Consider the following 25,724-nt stretch of genomic DNA (forward strand, 5'->3'; position numbering starts at 1 on the left):
GTTGGCCTAACTCAAGTCCTGTGCTTCAGTGAGAACAGAGGTGTGATGACAATGAACACATCAGTAAATCCCTCCTACAGCCTTCAGAGAGATATAGCACAATGCCCCAGGTGATGGAATGAGCTACGGGTATCACCTTCTAAAATGTGTGTAAGGTTACCTGGATGAAGGTCTGGCAGACAAACACATGCTAGCTGCTACAGGTGCTCAGGAGTTAACTGGGTTGTCACTGTGTACAGGTGTTAGCAATTAAATACAAGGAGTTCGCCTGGCAACTTACCCGGCCTCCCTTGTCACCAGGTAGACCTTGTAAACCCTGAAATGCATCAACACAGAAAGAAATACTTTAAAAACGAGCAGGTTTCATTGTATTCCCACTACAGAGAAGAATGTGTGCTCAGGAGCTTGGGTTTTTTCCATTTGTACCAATGGCCCTATGTCAAAAGCAAAACTTTTCCAGCAGACAACCTTCTCTTCACCTCAATCAGACCATCCTGGTTGCAACAGCACTATTATTGCCCTAAGGGCCTTCAGATAAGAAACAAACTAGTTGTGACAATGCAGCAAACTTCCTTTTTTGTGTTAAACAACAAAGCAGCTCCATGACTTCATTAGACCAGAGCACCAACACTGGCCCCATATTGCAAAAAGCAATCCCAGACAGCGGAACTAACCTCACTGAAGGCAGCTTTTGTCCCTGCAATGGCAAGACAAGGCTCTCCCATACAGCTAGGAGGCAGGCATCCAGGCTGTGAAAGGTAAGGGGAGCTGCTCAAAAGCAGCATTTTGGACTAAGATAGACATCCTGGGAGTCCCACACAGCTTCTTTTGGTAGTTCAAGGACCAAGGTGAACTAACAGTTTCCCTTCAGCCTCCTCCACATCACTCTGAGTCTGCTCTGAAGCTACTCAGCTTCTTCTGTCACTCCCACAGCAAATGAAATCTTGTAACTTTGAGTTACACCTAACTCAGCTGTGACTGCAAACACTGTAATACTGCAGCATCTTCAGCTGTCAACCACAGCAAGGCACAGGCTCTGGAGATAAATCCCTGCTATTCCCATACTTACAGGAAGCCCTGCTGGCCCCATTGGTCCTGCAACTCCAGGATCTCCTTTACTGCCCTGAAATGGATATAAAAGAGTATAAACTGTTACCATGCCTATTCAGTATAAACAGGTAGCAGAACACCATAGAAGAAAAAGCAAAGGATGCATTTCAAAGCACCTGAAAACCCCCAAGGATGAGCTACTCAAATACCAAAGAGGTGCAGCTGAGGGTCCTGTATGCACAAGGAGAGGGCAATTCCAGCTCTGGAAAAGCCTAGAGCTCCTCTATCCCTCAGAGTTGTTGTATCTTCAGAGAAGTTACAGAGCATCCATCAGTTCTGAAGCAAACTCACCCTTTCTCCTTTTGGTCCTGCTGGTCCCGAAACTCCAATTGGTCCTGGAGTACCCTGCAGTTGTAGGAAGGAAAACACATCAGGACGCTTTTATTCCAGGGTCTCATTAAAGCCAGGAGACACTGCTACTCCCTTAGGAAAAGCACAGCTTGGAAGGACAGTCTGGTGGTGGAAGGCACCTAGCACCACTACAGCTTTCAGTGTTAGTGGCGATGCATTTGAAGTAGTTGGTACAAGCAATTTGAAGAACATTGGAACTGCTATGTTAGATCGCACCAGCAACAACATACAGAGCCTCATTTTTAATTTTGAAGCGCTCTCTTGACAAGTGTTTCAGCAAACATTTCTACCAGCTCCACAGACAAGAATTCTTTTTCTCTCTAGTTTATACCAGACAAGGCTGAAAGCTGTAGCAGAGTAACGGCCATTTACACATGTGATAAGCAATTTGCTTTTCTTTTTGATTATTTCCTTATTTTCTTTACCCCTCCTCCGCCCCACCTCAAGTCAGCGTAGTTGAGCGAAATGGAAAGTGTTGGGTCAGTCATTCATGCAAGCTGACAGACTCCAAGCTGCAGTGCTGAATGCAGGTGTGCACAGGCACAGATGTGAGCTAGGAGGGGTATCCTCCAGTCCCTCTGCTCCCTCTTTGCCATTCATGTCACTCCACCAGGCTCCCAGTCACGCTAACAGGAAAACCCAGTGTTTTTCCTAACCCTTTGACACAGAGGCCATCTCCCACCAGTGCAGAGGGATTCCTTGTAGAACAGGGGCTTACGATATCCCTGGGAAGACTGGACAACCCAGTGTTGCTGAGGAAAAGCCCCTGAACTGGCCCCTGGCTGCAGGCAGCCCTGAAAGTCCTTGGCAAAGTTATACACTGGTCGTCTCCCCCATGGATTAGAGGCTGTCTAGAGGGACTGGCTGTGAATCTTTGCAAAAAGTAGATATAAGCTTGCATAGGTAAACAATAAAGGGAGAACGATGCTCAAATCGTATCTGCGTACGTGACGTTACTCTGGCCAGCTCTCCAGCCTCAGTCCCTAAACACCAGCACACCAAACTTCTTTCCTGGTGCTCACGAGACTTGCCTGGGTTTTGGGAAATTAATCAAAGAGATCTTTAATGTTGGCAACATGGTGGTTCAGTAATAGTCCCTCTGGCTAAGAACAGGATTCCAGCATCTCCAACCCAGACTCCTTGTACAGACTCCTTGAACCTCATAGGTATGGACCTACAATTCCTTCATGAAGCCTCGATAAAGGGATAGTTTTGAGGCACGTTACCTGACTCCTAGGAATAACCAAGGAGCAAGCTTCCCAAATGAAAGAGCCTTTTTCTAAGAGCTTTAAGGCAAAGGGTCTTGCACTTCTTAATGTCAGTCTGCAATCCTTAGTCACTGAAGTAACCCCTCTGATGCAAGCAGGACAGCTCATGCAGATCAGGAGAGCTTTTCAGAGAGGTTAAGGTCTGCGGAATACAAGTGGAAGAGTAGCTCATGCAGCACACAGCTTCAGCATGGTGAAGGAAGAGAGAAAAATCAGGCTCTCCTTAGATTCATGCAGCCATGGAAATCTTAATTGCCTGCACTTACACATCATTTAGTGCCACTGAAATCTCCCCTGCACATCTATAAAACTGTATCTATAGTTTCCCCCAAACAAGTGAGTGTATAAGCTGCCACTCAGATTCTGTTCAGAAGTCAGAGCAGCTGAAATTATTCCCAGCTACACTGAGAAGGAGAAATTGCTTTTTGTTTTTAAATAGCCAAATGGATTGTACATGGGTGATCTGTGATTTCCCAAGAGGGATTAAAAATATTTGGCTGTTATTTAACAGCTGTTATCCAATAATAGCAGAGTGGTTTGTAGAACCAGGTTTGCATTACTTAGAATCATAGAATGGTTTAGGGTCGGAAAGGACCTTAAAGATCACCTCATTCCAACCCCCTGCCATGGCCAGGGGCAACTTCCACTAGGACCAGGTTGCTCCAAGCCTTGTCCAACCTGGCCTTGAATACTTCCAGGGGAGGGGCAGCCACAGCTTCTCTGAGCAGCCTCTGCCAGTGCCTCACAATAAAGAACTTTCTCCTAATATCCAATCTAAACCTGCTCAATCTTTCATTTTGAAGCCATTCCCCCTTGTCCTATGACTACAGTTCCTGCTGATGAGTCCCTCTCCCATCTTATGGAGAACAGCAGGTTGGAGATCCCTCAGGATAGAGAACAGGAGAACGGAGCATCATGGAACCATGCAGAGGTTTCATTCATCTTGTTACTGAGACAGAGTGGAACAAGTAGGCTGTGAGCCCAGGATCCAGACTCATAACATCAAAGAAGACAAGCATGAGACATCAATCCTCATTTTAAGTTTAACCCCTCCCAAGCCTGCTGTGATAAAAATATTATTCCTGGTGTAAACAAGACTCAGGTGGAAGACACAGAATGAGTCACAATACTGGGGAGGACGAACACGGGGTAACAGAGAAATGGAACTCACCGGTGGTCCAGGCCTGCCGTCTAAACCTGAAGCACCCTGAACAGACAGAGAGGGTTCACAAAAACAAGGCAGAGGAGAGGGGAGGAGGGTGAGGGGAAAGGAGAGGGGAGGGGAGAGGTGAGTAAAGCAGTGACTTGAGACAAACATATGCTTGCAATTAACAAAAATTAAGATCTCAAGGACAGATGATGGCACTTACAAGCAAACCAACAAAAACATAGAAACACTGAATACATACAATGTTGACCTGCAACTTTCAGATCCTCTTAAGAGTGCAAATTTCCTTCTCTCAATGCCACTAGGAAAGCTCCTGGGGAAGCAGCTGTTCCGTGACAGGTGGCAAAAAGGACAATATGACAGTGGAGCTGGAATCTGCATTGCCTTTGTGGCAGGCTGGGCAACACAGGTGAGACACAAGGCTCAGATGCCAGTGGTCACCAAAGCATTTACAAGCAGCGCAGAGCCATCAGCTGTTAAAGTTGCTACCAAGAAACCCAGGGCCTGTTGGTGTGCACTGGATCAGCTGCAGGCTTGCTCCACTCCACATGCAGTTGTTTGGGGGCTTATGAAACAGGTGGCTCATCTCCCCATGTCACCAGTGCAAATTTACACCAGACTGAGATCAAGTGGCACTTTTCTGTCTGCTTGGCTCTTGTCCTGAATTTCCTCATCCATAAGACCTAACAGTGGTTCTCCCCAAGGCCCATCAAGCCCAGTGGCTTGTCTGACAGTAGTTGGGAGGGAAAGCTGTGGTAGGATGTAAGTACCAAATACTGAGTTTTCCTCCACTTGAGCATTACAAACTCCAAGGCTACTGCAGACAATCAGGACTGGAATTCCAGCGTGATGTCAAGCCCCAAGTCACAGAAAAAGGCAGCAGATCCAGCTTCAGCATTTTACAGTCTGAAATATTTCAGAACCTGCTTGGCACTGCATTTAGTTTGACAAGCTGAAGACACGTTGGATCAGGCTCAGAAATCTCATGAAGAGAGTTCAGTGGCTCTGAAAAAGGATACAAGTTCCACAATATCTGATCTTACTGTCTGTGCTTCCTGGTTGGCCAGCCAATATTGCTGATCCAAATATAAAACATGTCTAAGAGGACACTTCTGGGCCCGTCTTCCCACCTCCACAGCTCAAGAAGAGTGATGGGAAAAGCCAAGGGACCTTTGGACCCCCACAGGGCTCACTAGTGTAGGAGAAGCAACTAGCACATTCCCTGCCCCAAAGATGAGTTGTTGGGGTAACTGTTGAGGCATCTTCTGCTCAGACTGTCACAAGGACATCCCTCCCCTGTCCAGATACCCCACAACAGGGAATAACCACTTACACAGAAAACTTCCATTTGCATTTCTCAGGGGACTGGGTTCTGACTTCACACTACTTCACTGAGGCACAATCCCTCACCCTTTGAGCCTTCCAAAAGCACCACTTTCTCCCCACTGGCTCTGCCTGGAGCCCCAGGGAATGTACTCATGCTGGGCTCACTTGAGCACCTAGAGTTAGAGGGGGATTCATCCAAGCTCTAGAAGAGAACTACTGTTCAGCACAAGTAAAGGAGGAAAACATTTTACAAAGACACGCACATTTCAGCCAAAGTCAGGGACAAGGGATCTGGGTGGTCAAACACAGGACAAGGAAGCCACACATTACATGAGATGCACTCTGCAGTGTTCGTTCCAGGCAAAACATTTGGCAAAGGGAGAAGGTCTGCTGTGCCACCAGTGCTTTTTATGATATGAGAGAAGTTGGGGGCTGTGGAACAACTGGGTGGGACTAAGTTACCACCAACTCATCATCAGGTTTGTATCTAAAGCTCCTGCAGCTTCTCTGTAATACATTGTGCCCCAATTCCTCTCACTAAGCCAAGCAGGGCACTAACACCAGGTTAACGGGACCGAGTTCACACACAGCAGGGACACACTGGGTCAGGAGGAGCACTGATGCCATGGAAGAAGTGACAGGAATGTTCCAGCTATCCAAGAAGCTGGTTGCATTAACAACAACCACACTTTGTACAAAGCTCAGCCCAGGAGACAAATGGCTGGGGAAGGCATTCCACTTTCCACATCTCCAGCTTCTGTTTCTGGTCTTGTCCTGAAGTGCAGAGAACATCCAGAAAAGCTACTGCTTGTTTTTCCCAGTCCTGCCAGAAGCAGGAGGAAATAAAGTGATCACTGATCTATTCAGCAGATCTAGAAGTTGAAGGCTCTGTACAGAAATTGAGGCTTTGGGTTTAAAAAGCAAAGGCACAGTTATTTATAGACCATCTCTTTCTCTGACTTTACATACCAAATCCCCACGTGCGTCTCCTATTGAGGGATCTTTTTACAGCTGATATTAAGTTTGGCTCACAAAGTGCTGCTTGCTTCCTGGATACTTACGGGTAATCCCAGTGGCCCTCTGTCTCCTTTTTCACCCTGGGCACCCTTCTCTCCTTTCACTCCATCAATCCCTGCTTCCCCCTAAAGGAAGGATGAAGCAGAAAATAAACCCACCATAACAGCACTTACATAACAAACATTTCTCCCTTTGGAAGAGGCAGCAGAGTAATGCTTTAGCCCAATTCTCAGCCTAAGCTGAAGAAAACCACTGTCAAATTATCCCTGTGTGAGCACCTGTTTTAACTCAGTGGCAATAAGAGGACACTCAGGCCCTGTGGGTAAAGATGTTCAGAGCTCACTGTAGTGCTGCTCTCCCTGCTCTTGTTTCTGTATATAAATATAAATAACCAGAAGTTATCTGATGCAGTGGGATTACACTTTAAGGTGTGGATCCACTGGAAGTGAATGACAGGTATCTACAAGCTTTGAAGAAAAATCATAGAGAAATAATGTTTGGAAAGACTTTTGTAAATGCTAAGGCATCCGTTTCAACACTTCAGAAAAAAATTATTTCAGCTTTCCTTTACCAACTCTATTTTTTAAATTCTGTATTATAAACTATGAAGCAACATTAAACAAAATACTCCTTTTTCTTAAATTCAAAATGTAACCCAAAGCTTTTTTTCCCCCGTCATTCCTGTTCATAAGGCTTTTTAAAACATACTCATCATTTTTAGCACCCAAACAGTGCTGGTGGCCAAGTATTAAGGATAATCAGAAGAACTAAAACACTTTGCACATGTTCCAATCTTTGCCCAGAATGTCACCAGAAAGATACAGCTCTCCTTGCACGTTTCCACTCAACTGTTTTTTGTCCCAAAATGAGAGCTGCTAACCCATTTTCTTCAAGAAAATATCCAGAAGGATTTATCCTCTTACCAACATGGAAGAAAAGTACCACCTGAACACGAGGAAGTTGTCACTAAAGGGAATTCTAGCACCTGGGACAATTTCAGTCACATTTCAGTACGTAATGTTTTGTACCCTTACCTTGGGTCCTGGAACGCCCTGAAGACCCTGTATTTGGGGTGAGAAACAAGATATAAGTAATGTTTCAGGATGGGCTTTAAGCTCTAGGTATCCCAGTTAAGCATGCAGTTCAAAGGTTTTGCTCTCTGGGGCAGAAACACTCAGCCCAAAAGCCTCTTTATGTGTGTAACGGGCACTTCATGTACTGTTCTCATCTCTAACGAGGAGCCTCTTGCCAAGCACACCCTGGCAAGGGGCCAGGTGTGCTATTAAGACAATTCCTGCAGCTGATCCCTTTAATTCCATCCTTCTACTGTCTTCAGCTCAGACTAACATAACCTTCTTTTTTTGCCCTCCCAGCCCACTGTAGCTCTGACCTACCCTGGGGGTGGGTTTGGAAGTGATACTAAGCATGTTCCCCTTTCAACACTGCAGTGGCTCTGTCTCCTCCACACAGAATCCTCCCCAGCCACAGCCTGCTCTAATCCCATTCCCAGTGCCTTGCTCCTCAGGTGTATCACTCAAACTTACTGGAGGTCCTGGAGGGCCTTGGGGTCCAGGGGGCCCAGATATCTAGAAAGCAATGCAAGAGGAGTCACCATCAATGTGCTGCCCTCAGGGGCAAAGCGGGGCTGCTCAAAGGGGAGACAGGACACAGGGTGCAGCAGAGCTCTTCTACCAGGCTGGGAAACCTAGACTCCCCCTAAGGATTGCGTTAGGAAGCAGCAGCAATCCCAGACAGAGTAGCTGGAAAGCAGCAGCAGGACTCTGCAGAAGGTTATGCAGCAGTTGCCAATATCTAAGAGGAGGGAAAGCAGTGAGGTTTTTTCCCAAAGAAAGGTCCGCTTCCGCTACTCTACCATCATTCCTACAAGGACGTATAGGGTCAAGGAATAGAAGAGAGGAAAGAAGGCATCTGGCTCCACATGTGTCAATAGCCTGTGGGACTCCTTGCTGCAGGCCACTCCAAAGCTAGGGGTGAGCTTTGAGAGGAGAATGGGCAAATTCAAGAACTCTAAAATCTATTGAAAAAAAAAAAAGAAAATACATAGTATATATACACATGCAAATAATTGCTAGGAAATCCATTTACTGCAAATACTAGGGAAAATACTTGTTATGCTTTCCAAGCTCTTCTCTTCTTCCCTAGGCATTCCTTATTGACTAGTGGTTGTAAGACAGGTTGTTCTTGTGTCAGGAAAAGGAGGGCATCAGGAGTCAGAGGTAGCTGGCGATCCAGTCCCACAGCACAAGGCTTGCTGTCCTCAGTGAAGGGGTGTCACCAGAGGGTGGAGGATGCCTGTTTCCAGCAGCACTGCTGCCAGATTGTCCCTCCCCTACTGCCAAGATCGCGAAGAAACACAAGAAAGGTGACCTACCAATTCTCCTGGATTTCCTTTGTCTCCATGCTCCCCAGGCTCACCCTTCTCTCCCTGCACACAACAGCAGAGTCTGTCACCACCGGCTGTGCTCTGGAGTCTCCCTCCATTGAAGCTGCCTCTGAACCACCCATGTGCTGGCAAGCAGCAGCTCCCCCGGGAGAAGTGGGAACAGACCATGTGTTTCATATTCCCTGCCTGCTGCTGGAGGCCTGATGGACATTGTGACACCTAACAAAGGGGTAGGGCTCTGAGGCTCCCAGGGTACTCAGCATTTTGGAAAACGAGCCCTTGTATGCTGCTCTATGCTGTTTTCTCTTTACCAAGCAGGAAAGAGCAGCCTGTCTTTTCCATTCTTACTGTCAATCCTGGAAGTCCAATAGGACCTGGCAATCCCGATGGTCCTGGTATCCCTTGGTCACCTCGTTCGCCTTTCTCTCCAGTGGGGCCATCTAGACCCTATAGACCAAGAAAGATTTGTGGAGTTTTTGCATGACTAAGTCAGGTAGACATACAAGACATCACTGCAAGAGCCAAGACTAGCTCTGGTCATCCCAAGAGTACTCTGAAAACCCAGGTATCCAGGGAAATGCAGGGCATCACTAGTATTGAAAGTGGAGGTGCAAATGGCTGAACATCCTCCTGTCACTACAGATGTACCAGTTCCCAGAGTGGGGATGGGGTACTGCTTTCCTGCCTCCAAGTTCTGCTCAGGGTTATGCAGTTTGCTGGAGTCCATGCTAAGAATCACTCCCCACAGCCAGCTGTTGAGACAGCAGGAGTTTCATCCTGGTAATCTCATAGAGAGGCAGGAAGCTGTTGCATAAAACTCCCTTGAGTAGTGCTGGGGACACAGAAGCAGTGACAGACTGAAGCTGGGAGGCTGGGCACTCTGCCCCAGTTAGTGGCCAGGTTGTGAGGGGTTACCCCATGCAGCTGCCCTCCCAGGAGGGGGTGTGGTGGTGCCTCAGCCTCCTGGCTCACAGTCAGGCCTGCTCACTTCCAGCAGCATTTCAGTGCCAGCAAGACACCAGGCAGCAAGCTGAGGAACGGACACGGTACCCACAGAGCAGGGCAGGCACCTGGGGACAGCCACTCCAGCAAGAGGACAACATGTGCCAGGAAGCCAGGATCTCCCATATCGTGACACTTCACGCCGCAACACCCACCTTGCAGGGGCGCTCAGGTATCCAAGGAGTCCTGGGCCCTTGCCCCAAAACCGGGGTGGCCACCAGTACCCAGGCTTTGATTTACTCACCGGTGGGCCTGCTTGTCCTGGCTCTCCCTTATCGCCCTTTTCTCCTCTGACCCCGACGTGGCCTGGCTCTCCCTTCATTCCAGGAGGTCCATCCTTTCCTGGGAGTCCGTGAGGGCCAGGGGGGCCCATTTCTCCAGGCTTGCCACGTGGTCCCTAAATGAAATTCGCACAACATAAAGTGACACATTTACAGATCAGAGTAAGGCTACTCCTGCCTGGCCCAGAACCTCTTGCACTACTCATCCTTTCCCTCATGGTTATGCCCTTTGGAGACAGGACAAAGTAGCGTTGCCATGACAAATGTTAGGACATTGATAAACCATTAATGCTACTTTTTGTGAAGCAAAACACTTTTTTCCCTGTGGGAAAAGCAACCGTGCAATGTCAGTAACAGAAATGACTCCAGGTAAGACCTCTGAAGGGAGAAGCATCGTGTCTTACCTTTTCTCCATCATGGCCTGGAGGACCTGGCAACCCAATTTCACCCTGAAACACAGAATCATTACTTTGTCAGTTTGAAAGCAGCTATTCTGACTCCTCCTGTGGGGCACTGTGATGAAGAAGGGCAGGCATTGCAGAAACAGCCTGTATGGACCACTCACAGGGGAAAAAAAAGCATGAAAAATCCAGGTTTTTTTCTGTAATAAAAAAAAAAATAATAAAGCATGGAAACCCCTGGTTTTTTCTGTATTCATAGAATTAAAAAAAAAAAACCAACCAAAAAACCCCAAAAAACAAAACAAAACAAAACAAAAAACCAGAAAGACCAACATGGAAACCCCTGTTGAAACATTACATTATGTGACTGCCTGAGAATTTTCCCAGTCTTGTTGATCCTGACTGCCAGCTCACAGCCCCAGTGCTGTAATATAGTCCCCAACCAACACAACCCCTCAGTTTGGTTCCCACAAGCTGCTTCCGGAAGGGGAGGGCAAGTAGAAAGGAACCTTCATCTCTAAGATTAGGTATTATCATTGTGGGAAAAGAGATTTTCAGGATATTGTGTGTGAGGAGGAGTGGCAGAGGCCAGCAGGACAGTCTGATAGTGCTGGACAGGAAGTATGGGAGACCTGGGAAGAGTCGTGGGTGGAAATTTTGCCTGAGGTCTGCAAGTGCTGAACTGAGACAGTACCTTCTGTCCTGGTGGCCCTGGAGGTCCAGCCACCCCTGGACGTCCTGGGGGTCCCTAGACAAAGAAAAAAAAATTATTTTCATATTATCAACACGGTTTGTGTTTTGAAACCAAACACCTCTCCTGAGTTTAAGGGGAAATCACTAAGGAATATTCCAAGGGATTCTTAAAATCATATTTTGTTGGGAAGATGAACAATGGAGAGCCCTGAGAGTTGCTCATCCCTGCTCCTTCTGAGCACTCCCTGTTCTAAGCAGCATGTACTACCTCTTAAAGCAGAGAGATGAAAGTCCTGATTAGAATTTAAGTGCCAAGATCAGAAGGCAAGATGAGCTCTTCTTTCAGCTGTCAGCTGCCCCAGCTTTAGCTCCCAATGGCAAAGGCAAAGTGTTTTAGCTGCACCTAAATTGTCAGGCCATCTGCTTAGGATGGACACATGGCTACTTGTGTAAAACCCCATAGCAAAGACAGGATCTCACCATCAAGGCCAAAGTTCGTATTTCCTAGGAAAAAAAGTGAAAAAAAAAATTAAAATAAAAAAAGAAAACAGCCTCTGGAAAACTAAGCTTTTTCCTGGAGATGGCTTATTCTCCACTAATGTAACACTGGCCCAAATGAGCACAGAGCCTACAGAATTAGTAAGAGAAAACAAACAAACAAACAAACAATAACCACACTCTGAGTCCCACAGAGCTGTTATTCTACAATTTCTCCTTTTTTCCCAGTGGAACCCAGGCCAGCCCGGAGCTGGGCACAGCCACTCGTTCACTGCACTTCATCTGCACATGCTTGCAAGGAAGCTTTGGTGACTTTATTCACCACCCACCCCACGCCATGGGCCACTCCCAAGAGGGTTCATGTGACCTCTGTGCCAACCAGTATGGATACATCAGCCCAGCCAGGTGCACAGGTATTTACCAAAACACTACAGGCAGGGAGCAAAACACAACACTTCAGGGATGAAGGGGACTATGGCACAACCAAGTGCTTCCCTTTGCGGCTGGCGCAGAGGAAGCAGATCTACATTGTTCCCAGCTGTCCGTGACCCCTGGGAAACAGTAAAGCACCCAGCAGTCACCTCACAGGACAGGAGGGCAGCTGCTCACCTGGAGAGCTTCACTGATGTTCCCATCATAGTCCATAATTTCATCCTTCCCAGGCTCTCCTTTGGGGCCCTGCAAAATACCAGGTTTTTAGCCAGGGGCTGGGATTGCCCTTCCCTTGGGGTGCTCAGAGCTGTGGCTCACTCTGAAAAAAGGGACTCAGAAGGGTGCATTTCTTAAGTGTCCAGTTTTTCATTTATTAAAGAAAGCCTCTGCAATGCAGGAAATTCTACAGAATTGTAGCCAGCCCACCTCAGATCACCATGTCATGACCATCAAAGCTGGCAGTCTGGAAAGAGGTGAAGTTGAGGCCAGAAGCCAAGAACTGGATTGTCTGACCAACCCATGAACATGCACCAACCCTCTTGTTGCTCTTTTCTCGTAGGTCAAGGGCCTGAGTCCAGACTGGGATGTCCAAACCTACCCCCTCCTACGAATGAGCCACTCTGAGACGGCTTGGGAGATTTTGTTTCCTCTAATGTGGGCGTGAGGGTTTGGAGTGGAGAAACAGCCTGTCTCAAACTTAGCCACTGCCCAGCTATGAGCACAGTGACAGCAAGACCCAATCTGGACTGTCAGTGTGGTCCCACTAGCCTTAGACCCCTCTGATGGGCCAAAACTCTTTGCTAGTGGAGGAACACCTACCCTTGGGCCCATGGGTCCCTGGTCTCCCGGTGAACCACGTTCCCCCTGAAACAGGAAGATCACAATTTTAGCAAAGCCTGTCCCTACACTTGCATGAACTCCAGGAATCATCCTCTGCTGGTTCTCTGAAACAGTCTGGGCTAGACAGCTTGATTTAAAATTCTCCTTTTCAGCTAAGTTTTGTACACATAGGAACAAATCTGCAGCTACTGAACCTCAGAACCTGGAGGTGGGTTGTGCAGAAGCACCCCATACCTTTTCTCCCTGTGATCCTGCAGCACCAGGCTGACCAATGTCACCAGCTTCTCCCTAACAGGAAGAGAAAGGGAAAGGGATGGGTCTGTATTGTGTTGAGAGGATGCAACTCCACTGCTGGCTTCTCATTTCCAGGAGGAAGAACTACAGAACTGCACCAGCCAAGCACCCCTCCTGTGCCACCTTCTCCTCAGGTAGGCCAAATCTCCTGCCACAACTTCTCACCACTCACCCTTCTGTTCCACCCAGGGCAGAGGGAGTGTTCAGACTGGTTTCTCACAGAGCCTAGAGGGGAGTTATTTGAGAACAAGAAGGGCATTTTCCTTCCAAAAACAGTTCACAAATTCTCTCACCTGCAGCATATGGAACAACAGTACTAAAACACTCTGTAGAACCTGATATCCCTCCAGCAGGTAATCACAGGTGGGCACAGATGAATACAACCTTTACTCCTTCCTATACACCTTGTACTGGGCACAGTCCCTCATAACACACAACTCCGTGAAGGAAAAATCACTCACCTTTGGTCCAGGGGGTCCAGGCAGACCTGGAGGGCCAGGTTCTCCTTTAGCTCCCACCAAGGCATTCTCAGCAATTCCCTTCTCTCCCTGTTTGCAAAGAAGGATAATCTCAGCTCAGACTCTGCATCTCTAATTTCATTTGCCAAAATACCACCTTAGAGAGACATGGCCCAAAACAAGGTCCATCAGCTGGACTCTCGATAGCCCAGAGAGGCACTGCTCCAGGGGCAGCAGCTGGCCAGGAACAGGACAGTACGGTCCTGCCTGAGGGTCCTTGTGGAGCCCTGCCAGCAGCCACAGCCACGCTCATCCCTTCAGCTGCAGCACGGCACTTACTCCCGAGGGCAACACAAGGCTGCCTGTGGACAAACCTCATCCCCCAGCCTCCCTTTGAACACTGTGTTCTTCTATTGTTGAAACTGAGCTGATTAAACCACCCGATGACGGCTTCTTTTGGAATGTCTCCCTCTGGAGCTGTAATCATCAGCCACTCAGCCCTGCACACCATGCACACCAAAAGCACGTAATAAGGCAGTAACAGGAAAGCTTTGCCACTGAACCCTCATCCCTTCCTGAAATGGCCACTGGCATTCACTGCACATCCCCTTTCCCAAAGAAAAAACAAGTCTGATTTGAAAGGTGTGATTTCTATCTGAAAATCTCAGATAAATCAGGGGAAAAGCCAGTTTTAGGGTTTATCTTTATGTGACCTGCCTTGGGTCTCTCTGAGCACAAAGCTACTCCTCCAATTCAGAGCACAGCAGTGCAGCTCCCCAAAAGCCCCTCTTCTCATCACCCATGGATCTTGGAGCAGGAAGGAGGCTGAAATGCCATGTTACATCTGAGGCCATGCTTTTAAAGGGGAACTACTGGAACATGATTCCGTGGTCAATCTCCCCCTCACCCCTCACTACATGAGGGCACACAATTCCTCACAAAGAGGCATCTTTTTGTGTGCCTCCCTCACATCCCTGTCTGGGGATGACATTCAGCTGAGCAGAACATACTGCCACAGCTAGTAGTGTGTGAGCTGTGCACAGGAGGGAGGGAGGAAAAGGGGTGAGAGTGGCCCCACCCAAAAAAGAAAAAAAATAAAATCAGGAAAGAGACAAACCTTTGGGCCAGGAAGTCCAGGGTCACCAGCTTGCCCCTTCTCACCCTGTTGGCAAAACAGACATGGTCAAGGCTGACTCTGCAGGCTCTCCTTCCTGGAGGAGTAGCAAAAGGGTGAGCGGCTCCTGGTTTCACACTCTCTCTCCTCCCCTAGGGATTTTATTTTGGGCACAGACAAGGCATCCTCCGTGAGCAGTACCAGCTCAAGACATTACATGTTTTTGCCCATCCTTTTGACTATCTCTGCACATCATTGCCAGTTCTCTCCAAAGCAAGGTGAGTGGGCAAGGGATCCAGGGACCCCCCTGTGCATCTTCCTTATCCCTCTGGTCTGCTAAACTCTTTTCCCTGTCACTTCTTCTGCACAGGCTTTCCCTGATCCATATACCCACAGAAGCTGTTGCCGAGGGTGAATTTTAGTTGGAGTGCAGGACTTTCTCCATGCTCTGCTCCTCTTCCCTAGCTCCAAATCCCAGACTCATTATGCTCTTAAAAAAACGCAAGCAGTGCAGTGTCTCAGCTGGCAGCCAAGCTCTGTGACACAGACTGGTCATGAAAACCAATGACAACAGGAGTGGCAAAAATGGCAAAGACAGCAGCTGATGATACAAGATGATGCCTGGTGACCTGCAGGCTGAGCTGTGTGAGGCAGCATGGAGGATGCCACAGGCGGTGAGCAATGGAGAGCATCTGGCATTCCTTTGGTGAAGTGGCTTTGCTCAGCTCACCATGACACCGGGGCCATATTTTGAATACTGGAACTCAATTACTGGTCTTTATGTTGAAGTTAAGTTCTCTTCAGACCATTCCATACAGCTGCTAAACCCATGGTTTCCAGGTACAGTGTCCTGTTTGGGAGTCTGCATTTTGCCAGGACAGTGAGAAATATTGGAGGTTTTTGCTACCCCGAAGAAACGTTTCAAACGCATCACCAGGGGAAGGGGTGTTCTTAGCCGCTATCCCCACAGCTCCAAGACTCAGCAACTTGTACACATTACAGAGAACAATTCAAACCCTCTTTCCCCCCACAGGTGCCCAGCTCTCTCCACAAAGGCTCCTGGAGCCAAGCTACTGGGCTGCAGATGCTGGTGCTGCTCATCAGAGCTCAAGGGCATGCATCTGACATGCAGGGAATTTGCACCAATGTTCCAGGAACAGACATGCACTGGTGGCTCCCTGGAAAATAATTAACTAGCAGCAATCTTTTTGTCAGGAAATTCTAGAGTGCAGTGACCCCCTTCTCCAAGGTAATTTGGCTTCCAGCCACCTGTAAGACCCCCCTGTCTGAGCGTTCTTTCCCTGCCAAAGCATGCACATTGCTAAATTAATGCTTCCTTCCCTGAAAAGAGGGAAAACATTTTCAGGACCTCATACCCAATGAAAAGGTTTGGCATTGGGGTTTTTTGTAAAGGTGTAATTCCTATAATAAGGAATAATCCTGTCCCAGGCCTCTGTAAATCCCTGATTCTGCCTTAGTATCCCACTTTTCATTCAAGGACTCTTTGGAATACACATCCATAAGAGCTACTGAAAACATCCTGTGATGCCAGAACTATGGTGTAAAGCAGTGGATTTCTTGAGGAAGGAGGTCAGATTACTGAACCCCTGTTTAGGGTGTTATTTCTGGAGTCAAGAGATGCAGCACTGTCCTTAATCGTTCCCAGGACAAGATTACATCCCAGGCATCTCATGCTGCCCTGCCTGCCACCAGCCCCCCCCCCCCCCCCCCCCCCCCTGCAAGCGGGAACACGCAAACACACTTCACCAAGGGGGCAAGAGCCAGCAAAGGACACATAATCCCCCGCAAGCATGATAATGCAACACACGGAAGCTCCCGGCAGCTCCCACTTGCAGGGAACACAGCACAGCGCTGCCAGGACACCCAGCCCAAACACGCAGTGTCCTACCCGCTGCCCCCTCTTCCCTGGCAAACCTGGGGGGCCCATCCTCCCTGGGACTCCAGGATCTCCCTTTGTGGGGAAGAAAAGAGACAGAGAACATGTCTGTTATATGGCTGTCACATGCTGTAACATAACCCAGCGAGCCTCAAACAAGAGCAGCCAGCTGCCCTGAAACCAAGCTGGCTGCTCCAGGATGGAGAGGGATGGGGCACTCACACACCATGCCTGCCTCGGGAACTCAAACCAGGTCACACTACACTGAGGTGGGGACACTGTGCAGAGCAGTTCATACAGCGCATGGTGGAAGAGCCCTCTGCAGGGACAAGGGAAGGGGCAGAGGGAACCTACTTGCTAAGCATGGTGTGCTGTGCGTATCTCATGGAGTAGGGAGGAAAGGAGGAAGGCAGCTGGAAGGTTCCCACTGACACAGACACGAGCAGGAGGATGGAAATACTTGCAGTATGGTCCCTCTCTCACTTGGTATCACTGTATCCTACTACCATTTTGCTTAGAGTGGCAAGTGCCATTAGGGCCTGGATTCAGGCACTGGCAAGTACACAGACATTCCTCAGCTCCCTCAGCTGATCAGGGAGGGAAAAATACACAAACCAACCAGAAGTGCAGGCTCAGAGCAAAGCCCTGTGAGAGTACCTTTTCTCCTGGAGTCCCAGGCTCGCCCTGGTGAGAAAGAGACAGGAAAATAAGGTGAAAAACTAGGAGGAGAGAGTACAAATCCTCCTAGGGCTATCAGAGTGGGGAAAACAACATTGATCAATGGGGGCCTCGACCTGGTAAGTAAGGGCATCACAGTGTTTCAGTTGCATATTTTTGTGCCTGAAACTTCTTTTATCTTCACTAGCCAGCTCCCAGGCTGCTCTAAGAAACCAGCAAACCTCAGACTCGTGGCTTCTATAGAACAGAGTAACGACCTTGCAGTATGTCAGGATGTTTACCAGACACAGAGCATAGGAAGACAAGACTCATCTGCTGGCACAAAGGAATTTGCCGCTCCTTGCTCTGTTTTCACAGGAGAAGAGCAAGGCTGCAGGTGCAGCTGGGGGAGGCTGTGACGGTACTAGTTCACCAGACTCGCTGCCGGGTAGCAAGAGTGAGGCTTCAGACAGGTGTAGCACCTCTGCCAAAGCCACGGCAGTTCTGATATTCCCCTTTAGTGGGAGCTGTCCGACCATTTTCTAGCGCCTTGCGCTCTCCCAGCTCCAGCCCGCGTCCAACTCAAGGCATTGCAGCGTAAAACTGACCTTCATCCCTGCGGTGGTCATCCCAGGAGCGCCCTGGCAGAGAGAGGAAAGACAGGAACACCTTGTTTGAAATTAATCGGACATACATTTTTAAAAAAACAAAACAGTATCAGTCAGGTGAAACTGAAAATGCAAGAATCTTTTCCTTTTCACCACTCAGAAGTAATGCTGTAACACCACACAGCACACGTCTTCATTCCCTGAGCAGTTGTTCACCTGTGGCAGTGGCTCTGGGTTCCAGAAAGCTCTTCCAAAGGCAGGCATCATGAGCACAACCCACTCGAGACAACTGGATTTCCACCCCCACCCCCACTGGTTTTAGTCCTGCAAGTGAAGCAAAGGCCAACAAGCAGAACAGGGTCAAATAACTGAGGAATGCAAAGACAGACCAAGGACCAAACCCCCACTTCAAGGCTAGAGCCCAGATACCTCAGCTCAAGCATCCCAAGAAAAGCCAGCTTGTACCCCAGAGCCTTGGGGTATTCCCCCTCATTCTGTTTTAATCACAGAAGACAAACCCTGCAATAAAATGCTTTCAGGAGAGCTCTGAAGCCAGACACCTTAGGGGAGAAAACAGACTTCCGAGCACTGCAATTCAGGCATCATTCTGCAGTGCAGAGCAAGCCACCACCATGGGACTGCAGAGTCCAGGCTGCCCTGCCATCCAAGACAGGTGCCTCAGAGACTCAGGAGACAGCTGCTCCCACAGGGACTGTCACATTTCCCTTGACGGCGCTGATGCAAAAAGCAGGTTGTCCCTGTCAACCATCCCCTCTGAAATCTCTGTATACCCTGTGTTAGTATTAGTTAGGCCCTGGTTAGAAAAGGTTCAGTTAAAAAAGCAAATACAGGGGATAAACTAAGGAGAGGGGAGGGGAGTGAAGTGGTATTAGAAGTTGGGAAATGTGAGGGGTTGGGATGTAGCATGAGGCAGTGAGGAGGACTGGGAGCCAAGTTCAAAGTGAAAAGAGTTTGGAAAAGTTCAAACAAGAAGGAGTGGGGAGCCAGAGAGCAGCAGGATCATACCTCTCAGCTTTCTGAAACAGAAATCGGGGACAAAAGCTAAAAAACACAAGGACAGAAGATGGAGATCAGGGATTCTATGCAATAAATGGGGGGGGGGGGGGGAGGGAAAGCATTCCAGACTGTCTCAGGATCAGTAGGTTTTAGTGAATACAGGCTAGAGTCATGAAAGGGATAACATGCAGTAAGTGGCTTTGGTTAGGCCTTCATGGTGGCTTGGGATGCCTGTTCCTCATTTTTCAGCCTTCAACAGCAGTGAACATAGATCATGTTATTTTCTAGTATTTACCCTTAAAATGCAATCCACAGACATGCAGGGTTGCTCACACACTGACCCTGATTCATCGCTGCATTAGTCCAGGTTCACACTTGGGCAGCCCTGCTTATCCCAGCTGGGCTAACACACATCTGCAGCAGTCACCTGGGAACCCAATTTACAAAATGCCAACTCCCTTTACAAACATCAGCAACTGGCTGCTCTCACTGGTGTAAAGCATGAAGAGCCTGATGTTGCAAGTCAGCATCAGACTGGACATGCCATTTGCTCTGTAAACACTTCTTCCCCACCATCGTCTTCACAAGTTAGGCCCTGTGTTTTGCAATTTAGAAGCATAAATAATTCAGCTGAGGACAGCCACCAACTAAGAGACACACACAAATGCCTGTGCATCAGGGGCAGTCGAGTGCTATGGGTGAGATCAGGCAGACAAGCATCACTCCTCTGGTTACAAGGTACCTTAGAGCCATGTCTTCCTGGCATCCCTGGCATGCCTCTCTCCCCCTGGAAGCAGAGCAAGACACAGAGAAAGGCAGCAAGAGACAGGAGATGAGTCCTCCCAGGCCACTGTGAGGAGTGCCCAGGGCACAGGTGATGAGAAACCCTCCCAAGTGAGGTGAGGCACCGTTTTCCCCACCCGACTATCATCAAGCTGACTGCCCTAGCTGGGGCCATTTCCCATCAGCAGCACCTCTCAAACCTTACAGGACAGACCCCACTGGAGTGCCACAGCCTCTGTATCCCGCTACCACATCCCAGGTCACAGCATGATGTAGGGCACAGGGAGGCATTCAGCCCACAGTGACTATAGAATGAACAAACCTATTTGGAGAAACAGAGAATCCAAGGGTGTTAACAAGTGCTGTTAGCCTGAATTTTGTCTCGTGATAACTGGAATATAAAACATCTTCAGGCAATCTGCATACTGCTGTCATTTTGTTCTGGGTGTTTAGTCCTTGCTTGGAAGGACATACGTATATACTTTTTTAAAATTAACTTTTTGTAATTACAGCATCCTGTGAACTGTATTTTATAAAACAGCTTCTAATACCATCATATACATGGCCTAATGTGGGCACCTCCTGCCCAACACAGCCTACTTAGCTACCCTATTTTCAGCAGTTAGAAAAGTAAAGCAGTAATTAGGAATACTTTGTACTGGAAAACGTGGATCGCGCGCTCTCTCTCTCTCTCCTTCCCAAATATGCCCTCTGGTTTTTTTTAAGCAAGACCAAGCAGGGAAGACCGATGCTTTCTGGTGGAACACACCCACCCTGCTTGCAGAAACCCATCCCCACAGGGCAGCCCAGCCTGTGACAGTAATTCCCCTTCCCAGAGACCTTTCTGGAAGAACTGTCCGCCTGAAGAGCTGTTGAATTATTTAGTCCTGCAAAAGCAAAGCCCCCTTGGTGAGAGGGAGCACGGTAACCCCCCACAGAGGCAACTAAGAGCAACCACCCTATGCCATATTTCCTGAAGACGCTGGCACAGCCCCCGGCACCGGCGAGATCCCACAGGCACTAGAGCTAATTAGAGAGGGCAGCAACAAACGTGACACTGCGCCGCTGAAGAGCAGAAAGAAACCCAGCGCCAGAGAAAAAGCAGGAAAAACAACTCTCCAGAACATCTTTAAACCCTTATGCGTTTGAAAGCCATTGTAGTACAGCGAGTACCCGCTGGGCCGCTCCCTTTGCGATCCCCTGCTACCCTCGGAGCTGCACAGGGTGCCGTAGCCAGGCAGCAGCAGCTGCCCACCAAAAGCAGCACTGGAACGGTGCAGCCAAGTCAGGAACTGGGAAACATCACCAGTGGTGGGTACAAAACGCAAAACATCCAGCACAGCTCCCCAGAGGGCTTTAGAAAGGCAACAAGTAGCATCTCCCAGCTCTCCTGAGCGTCATGCCGATTTAGGAAACACCTCTCCCTTCCACACCGTGACCTCACTCTTCTCCCCTTTTACCTGGCGTGAGCAGCTTTAACCCCACGGCGTGCCAGTGGTGCCTCACGCTGATCAGCTCATTAGCTGCCAATTAAAGCAGACAACCCTTCCTTTTTGCTCTTTGCTGTGAGAGGCAAATTATCAGGGGATTATTGAGAAAGGCTGTGGGCACTTTATGGCTCCTTCCTCAGAGCATGAGAAAAAGCCTCATCCTATGGATCTTTCAGGAAAAAAGTAAGTAAACATCAGTGAAGCTGAATGTGACAGGCTGGGAGCAGAGTGAAATGCTCATTCAAGTGGGCCAGGTGATCACAATGACTGCCTAATGACCTTCATGAGACACAGATTTAGGTCCTTACATGATCAAAGCACAAATGGTGGCCACAGAAGGAAACGGTTGAGAGACAATCTAGGTTGTGCTGCACCTGTCACTGGGTGAGGACAAGTGGTTAAATGAACAAAGGGTCTGTGTCATGCTAGCAAACCTCTTCAGGCTAGAGATATTCTTCACTGGCAGCAGTGATATTCCATGAAAAATTGGCCACTCAGCTAAACTATGAATCATAGTGTTTGTCCAGGGCTCCTCAAGGCAAAGTCCAGGTAACTGGATCCAAAGTTGGAAGATTTAAAAGTCTTCCAGAGTCCTAATCAATCCTCCTAGGTGGGAGGACAACAGAAAGAAACAATTTCCAAAGACAATAAATGCACATTCTGTTGGATGCTCAGGAGCTGCTACTGGGTGAGGTCTGGCTGCTGATTTAAGAATATGTCTGCACTTCCCCTTCAATTCCTCTGAGCAAAAAGAAAGGAAGTTGAGAGAAAAGAGACCTTGACAATAACAAATCAAAGTCTGTGTGTGAAAGAAGCTGCTGCTTTGGGACTGGGGAGGTGCCCCTTTGGAGCTGCAATTTAGTATCACAAAAACTGTGATGGGTTTCATCTCTGCTCTTCCTGACGTGGGATGAATAAGGGATAAATAAAGGGCCAAGTAGAAAGACTGTGGCCCCGAGTCAGGGAAGGCTCTCACCCTCTGGATGACCCTGAGACATCACTGCAATACCTGAAGACTTCCCCTTTGCCAGTGAAGGGCTGGTTAGTCCTTGTACACGGGCACAAGTAAAGCAGGTGTTCCAATGCTAGCAGTGAAACAAGGGACTTTAAGCAGGGATGAAACACAGCTTCTCCTTTAAGCCTTTTCTCCCTCCCAGGCCACACTCTGACTTCAGTCCTTCAGTTCAGCTTAATAGGAGACCCACTGTTGAGAGAGCAGCAAACTCCAAGCCCTCAAAACACATCAGTTCTGGGTGCAATTCCACCTTCATTCACACTGGCACAAACAGGAGCAATACCTTTGTCCTTGATGGAATTACACTGATGGGGAGAAGGACACAGGGAACCTTTGGACTCTGCATGCACTGTAGTATTTCTGAGGAGGTACTGGTTTTTTGTAGGAAAACAATCACTGCTGCTCTATTAAACTATGAACCCAGAGCCTGCATTCCCAAAGAACATCTCTTTAAACTCCAAGTGATGTATCCCTGGTAAGCTCTGAAGGGGCCTTTTCTCTCTTCGAACAGTAATCCACCCAGATGGAAAAGATATAGAAAGTGTTATGTGCTGCACGATAAATGAGCTGTATGCCACACACTAAATACTGGAAATGTACATCACTGTTAATGCCTGTCCAAGTATTACAGGACCAGTCTTTCTTCACGATGTTTAAGATGTATGGCATGACACAGTGTGCTTTGACTGCCATGAACACTTGCCAATGCTGTAATGTTTTAAGCACAGTCTACATTGAGTAATATACTTTAAATATATGGGTACAGTAAATTTCAGTCAAATAGATAACATCTGGGCAGAGACCATATGAGCCTGTAAAAAGTGTCCAGAAACAGACAGAAAAGCTGGTGCCAAACCTCAGCCTGAATCGTGGAGTTTGAGTGGATTTGATGCGTCAGCTAACCAGAGTTTATGAGGAAACTCCAACCTAGCCCATCAAATAGAGAGATGTAACAAATCACCAGCAAACTTCATAGTCAGAGAAATGCCTTTGGTAAGAATCGAATTCCACTGAACGGATAAAGGCTGCGTTTATTGCCTGAGCTCGGAGTGCCTGTCTGTGGTTAATCAGAGCACAGATGTGTACTCCATCAAATACCCCACAGAGCTGCCTTGGACCCAACTTCCCCCTACAATCCATTAGCCCAAGGAGCAGTATCTCCCAGGTGATCTACTGTGCATTAGAAAAACATATTTGTCATGCCTACCTTTACGCCAGCCTCCCCTTTTTCACCCTGCCCAGCAAAGAGGAGAGAAAGGGGGGAAACAGAGAAGGACAGTGAACATAAAGGGAAACCAAGCAAGCAGTTCAGTTGTAACAGCAAGGGACAAAGGGAAAGTACCCAAAAGAGGGGTGTGATAAATGTAACCCCAGCACTCTGGTCCTCCTCACAGCAACATGGTACCAGTCAAGCACTGGCTGTAACCCAGCCCTCCTAGGGAATGCAAAGGCAGTTTAGGTCCCTGGAGTGGATGCTGGAGGTTGCCCATACTAATGCTTTTCTACATGATAAGGGTGTAGAAACCATCAAAACATTTCATGATCCAGAGTAGCCTCATTTTCACAGCCCTGGTGCAAAAGCCTCTAAAGGCTGGGCCAGTTTTATTCTTTAATGGGGGACTGTGTAGGTCCTGGTTCAGGACAGCGCAGAATCACCTCGGCCAACAATTGCCCAGACTCTTCACATAAGAGCAAGTGCTCCTGTCTACAAAGCTCATTCCAGGTTCTAGAGAACTGTCTCCAGCCCATGGCCTTTGATATCCCCTTAGGATAGGCTTGTGCCACTTATCTGCCCCTGAGAGGTGCCCCCACTGACTCGACTTTAAGGGTTACCTTGGGGCCAGAGGCTCCAGGGAGGCCGTGGGCACCAGGCAGGCCTGACTCGCCCACCTCACCCTGAGGAAGAGGAGAAAGAAAACAGTGGAAGAAGCAAACACAGCAGCAAGAAAAGGAGCTGTAGGTCACCAGAAAGGTCAGCAGAGGTGTGAGACACACCAAGGTGTCCTACACACACCAACCTACCCCTGGGTTTCTCTGGGAGAGGAGCAATACTCTGCATCAAGAAAGATATTCAGTGTATGAAATGTATGGAGTGAAGGCAGTGGTCCCATATCCTACATCATATCTGAGTAAACAACTTTTCTCAATATTTAGCCTTCTTTTCCCTTCCCATTAGGACTTGGTCCCCTACATTCATCCACCCCTTCCAGCTTTCCCAGAGAAAGATCATGACCTTGGGCTCATCCTTCCAAGATCAGTGCAGGCTCTTCGCTTGAAAGTGAATTAGCCAGACAAGTTGTTTCATGTAAGAGGAGCTGGTAGGAGAGGCTGGTAGGAGAGGCCCTTGCTTTGAGGTCGCTGCCAAGAGCTGCCCGCCCCGTGCACACAGAACAAGATGGGCTCCTAATGGAAAATCCGATGGTTCACTGAGAGAAGGGGCAATAAATTGTGTCTGTCTGCAGGAGTGGGCTGCAGTCTGCAGGGGCTATAATTTCCACTTCCTGACATAACAAAAACTTCTCAGTTTATACAGAGCTAATTAAAAAGCTCTCAGGTCTTGCCATTTTGCCTGCAGAGCACCCATAAAGAAACGTGGAGATAACAGGGGACACAGGATTCCTTCCTGCTGGGAACATTCACCTTCCCCTTCTCCAGCTGACATCTCTTTAGCAGTGTCTCTTCATTCCCTCTCTCCCCTTTGATCTTCCTTTCTGTCTTTCCCCTGTCTTTCTGTCTCTTCATTACACCCTCCAGGCTTGACAACCCTGCTGTTAATCAGCTGCTGCTGATTCGGGCATTGCCAGTTTCTGCCTTTTAACCCAGAGCAGGATTGACTCTTTCCTGTATCCCAGAGAGCAATAGCCAGGGATTTGGCCCTTTCCAGCCTCCTGTTTGGGTCTGGATGCACAAGAAGTGCATTTCAGCCTGGAAGTGGGTGTAGAGAGGCACACACACACAGAGACATCTGTTCCATAGCTGCTGGAGAGTTAAAGTTATCTCTGGGCCCAGGCTCTCCTTACATGGGTGACAGCAGGGGATCTGTGGGCCTGTTGCAAATCCAAGTCCAACAGGAAAAAGGCTCCACAGGAGGCTTCAGCACAGTCCATAGATTTTCAGCCATGATTCCATGAAGCATCAGTGCACTTAATTAATTTAACAACATTGAAGCTTCCCTTCTTACCTTTCTGCCAGGGTATCCCTGAATCCCAGTGTCTCCCTGCAAAAGGCAAAATGACAAAAGAAAACGAGGCTTGGCCTGAGAAGGATGAATCTCTGCCCTCTTCCCTGGGGTATTGCTGGGATGGGAGAGTGTTCCATGGGGAAAATTCGTCTTTTGCTCAGAGTGATTCCACTGAGCTCCCATCCCTTCAGACCCACAGCTCAGCATTACCTGCGCTGGGCTGAGCCCTAGCAGGAAAGCCCTAGCAGACAGGTAATGCTTGTCAGCTCTGTGCCCCAACTCCATGGTTCCTATTTCCTCACCCTGGCTACACATATCAGATAAAAACAAATTAGGGTGGGTGGCTGCGGCTGAAAAACAACAACCACCCCCTCCCTCACACTTTGGCAAGTGAATAAATGGGAAACCATGGCAGAGTT

The 25,724-nt window shown here is 48.3% G+C and overlaps 1 protein-coding gene across 1 annotated transcript in view; it reads right to left on the reverse strand.

Annotated features, from left to right (window-relative positions):
* The window catches only part of COL13A1 (collagen type XIII alpha 1 chain), a 53,908-nt gene that overhangs the window by 7,914 nt on the left and 20,270 nt on the right, over positions 1-25,724 (reverse strand). Inside the window, exons 15-39 of the mRNA XM_069018969.1 lie at positions 25,306-25,341; positions 23,958-24,020; positions 23,332-23,358; positions 19,579-19,623; positions 17,820-17,852; positions 17,212-17,238; positions 16,567-16,629; positions 14,661-14,705; positions 13,547-13,633; positions 13,026-13,079; positions 12,771-12,815; positions 12,129-12,197; positions 11,502-11,525; positions 11,023-11,076; positions 10,332-10,376; positions 9,891-10,043; positions 8,993-9,091; positions 8,633-8,686; positions 7,785-7,826; positions 7,275-7,301; positions 6,285-6,365; positions 3,901-3,936; positions 1,402-1,455; positions 1,070-1,123; positions 281-316 (exon numbers count right to left, since the gene is read on the reverse strand). Coding sequence (XP_068875070.1) covers positions 281-316; positions 1,070-1,123; positions 1,402-1,455; positions 3,901-3,936; positions 6,285-6,365; positions 7,275-7,301; positions 7,785-7,826; positions 8,633-8,686; positions 8,993-9,091; positions 9,891-10,043; positions 10,332-10,376; positions 11,023-11,076; positions 11,502-11,525; positions 12,129-12,197; positions 12,771-12,815; positions 13,026-13,079; positions 13,547-13,633; positions 14,661-14,705; positions 16,567-16,629; positions 17,212-17,238; positions 17,820-17,852; positions 19,579-19,623; positions 23,332-23,358; positions 23,958-24,020; positions 25,306-25,341 — 1,353 coding nt within the window. The remainder of the gene's footprint in view (positions 1-280; positions 317-1,069; positions 1,124-1,401; positions 1,456-3,900; positions 3,937-6,284; positions 6,366-7,274; positions 7,302-7,784; positions 7,827-8,632; positions 8,687-8,992; positions 9,092-9,890; positions 10,044-10,331; positions 10,377-11,022; positions 11,077-11,501; positions 11,526-12,128; positions 12,198-12,770; positions 12,816-13,025; positions 13,080-13,546; positions 13,634-14,660; positions 14,706-16,566; positions 16,630-17,211; positions 17,239-17,819; positions 17,853-19,578; positions 19,624-23,331; positions 23,359-23,957; positions 24,021-25,305; positions 25,342-25,724) is intronic.

Source organism: Aphelocoma coerulescens, chromosome 6 (genome assembly GCF_041296385.1).
Source record: "Aphelocoma coerulescens isolate FSJ_1873_10779 chromosome 6, UR_Acoe_1.0, whole genome shotgun sequence".
NCBI lineage: Eukaryota > Metazoa > Chordata > Aves > Passeriformes > Corvidae > Aphelocoma > Aphelocoma coerulescens.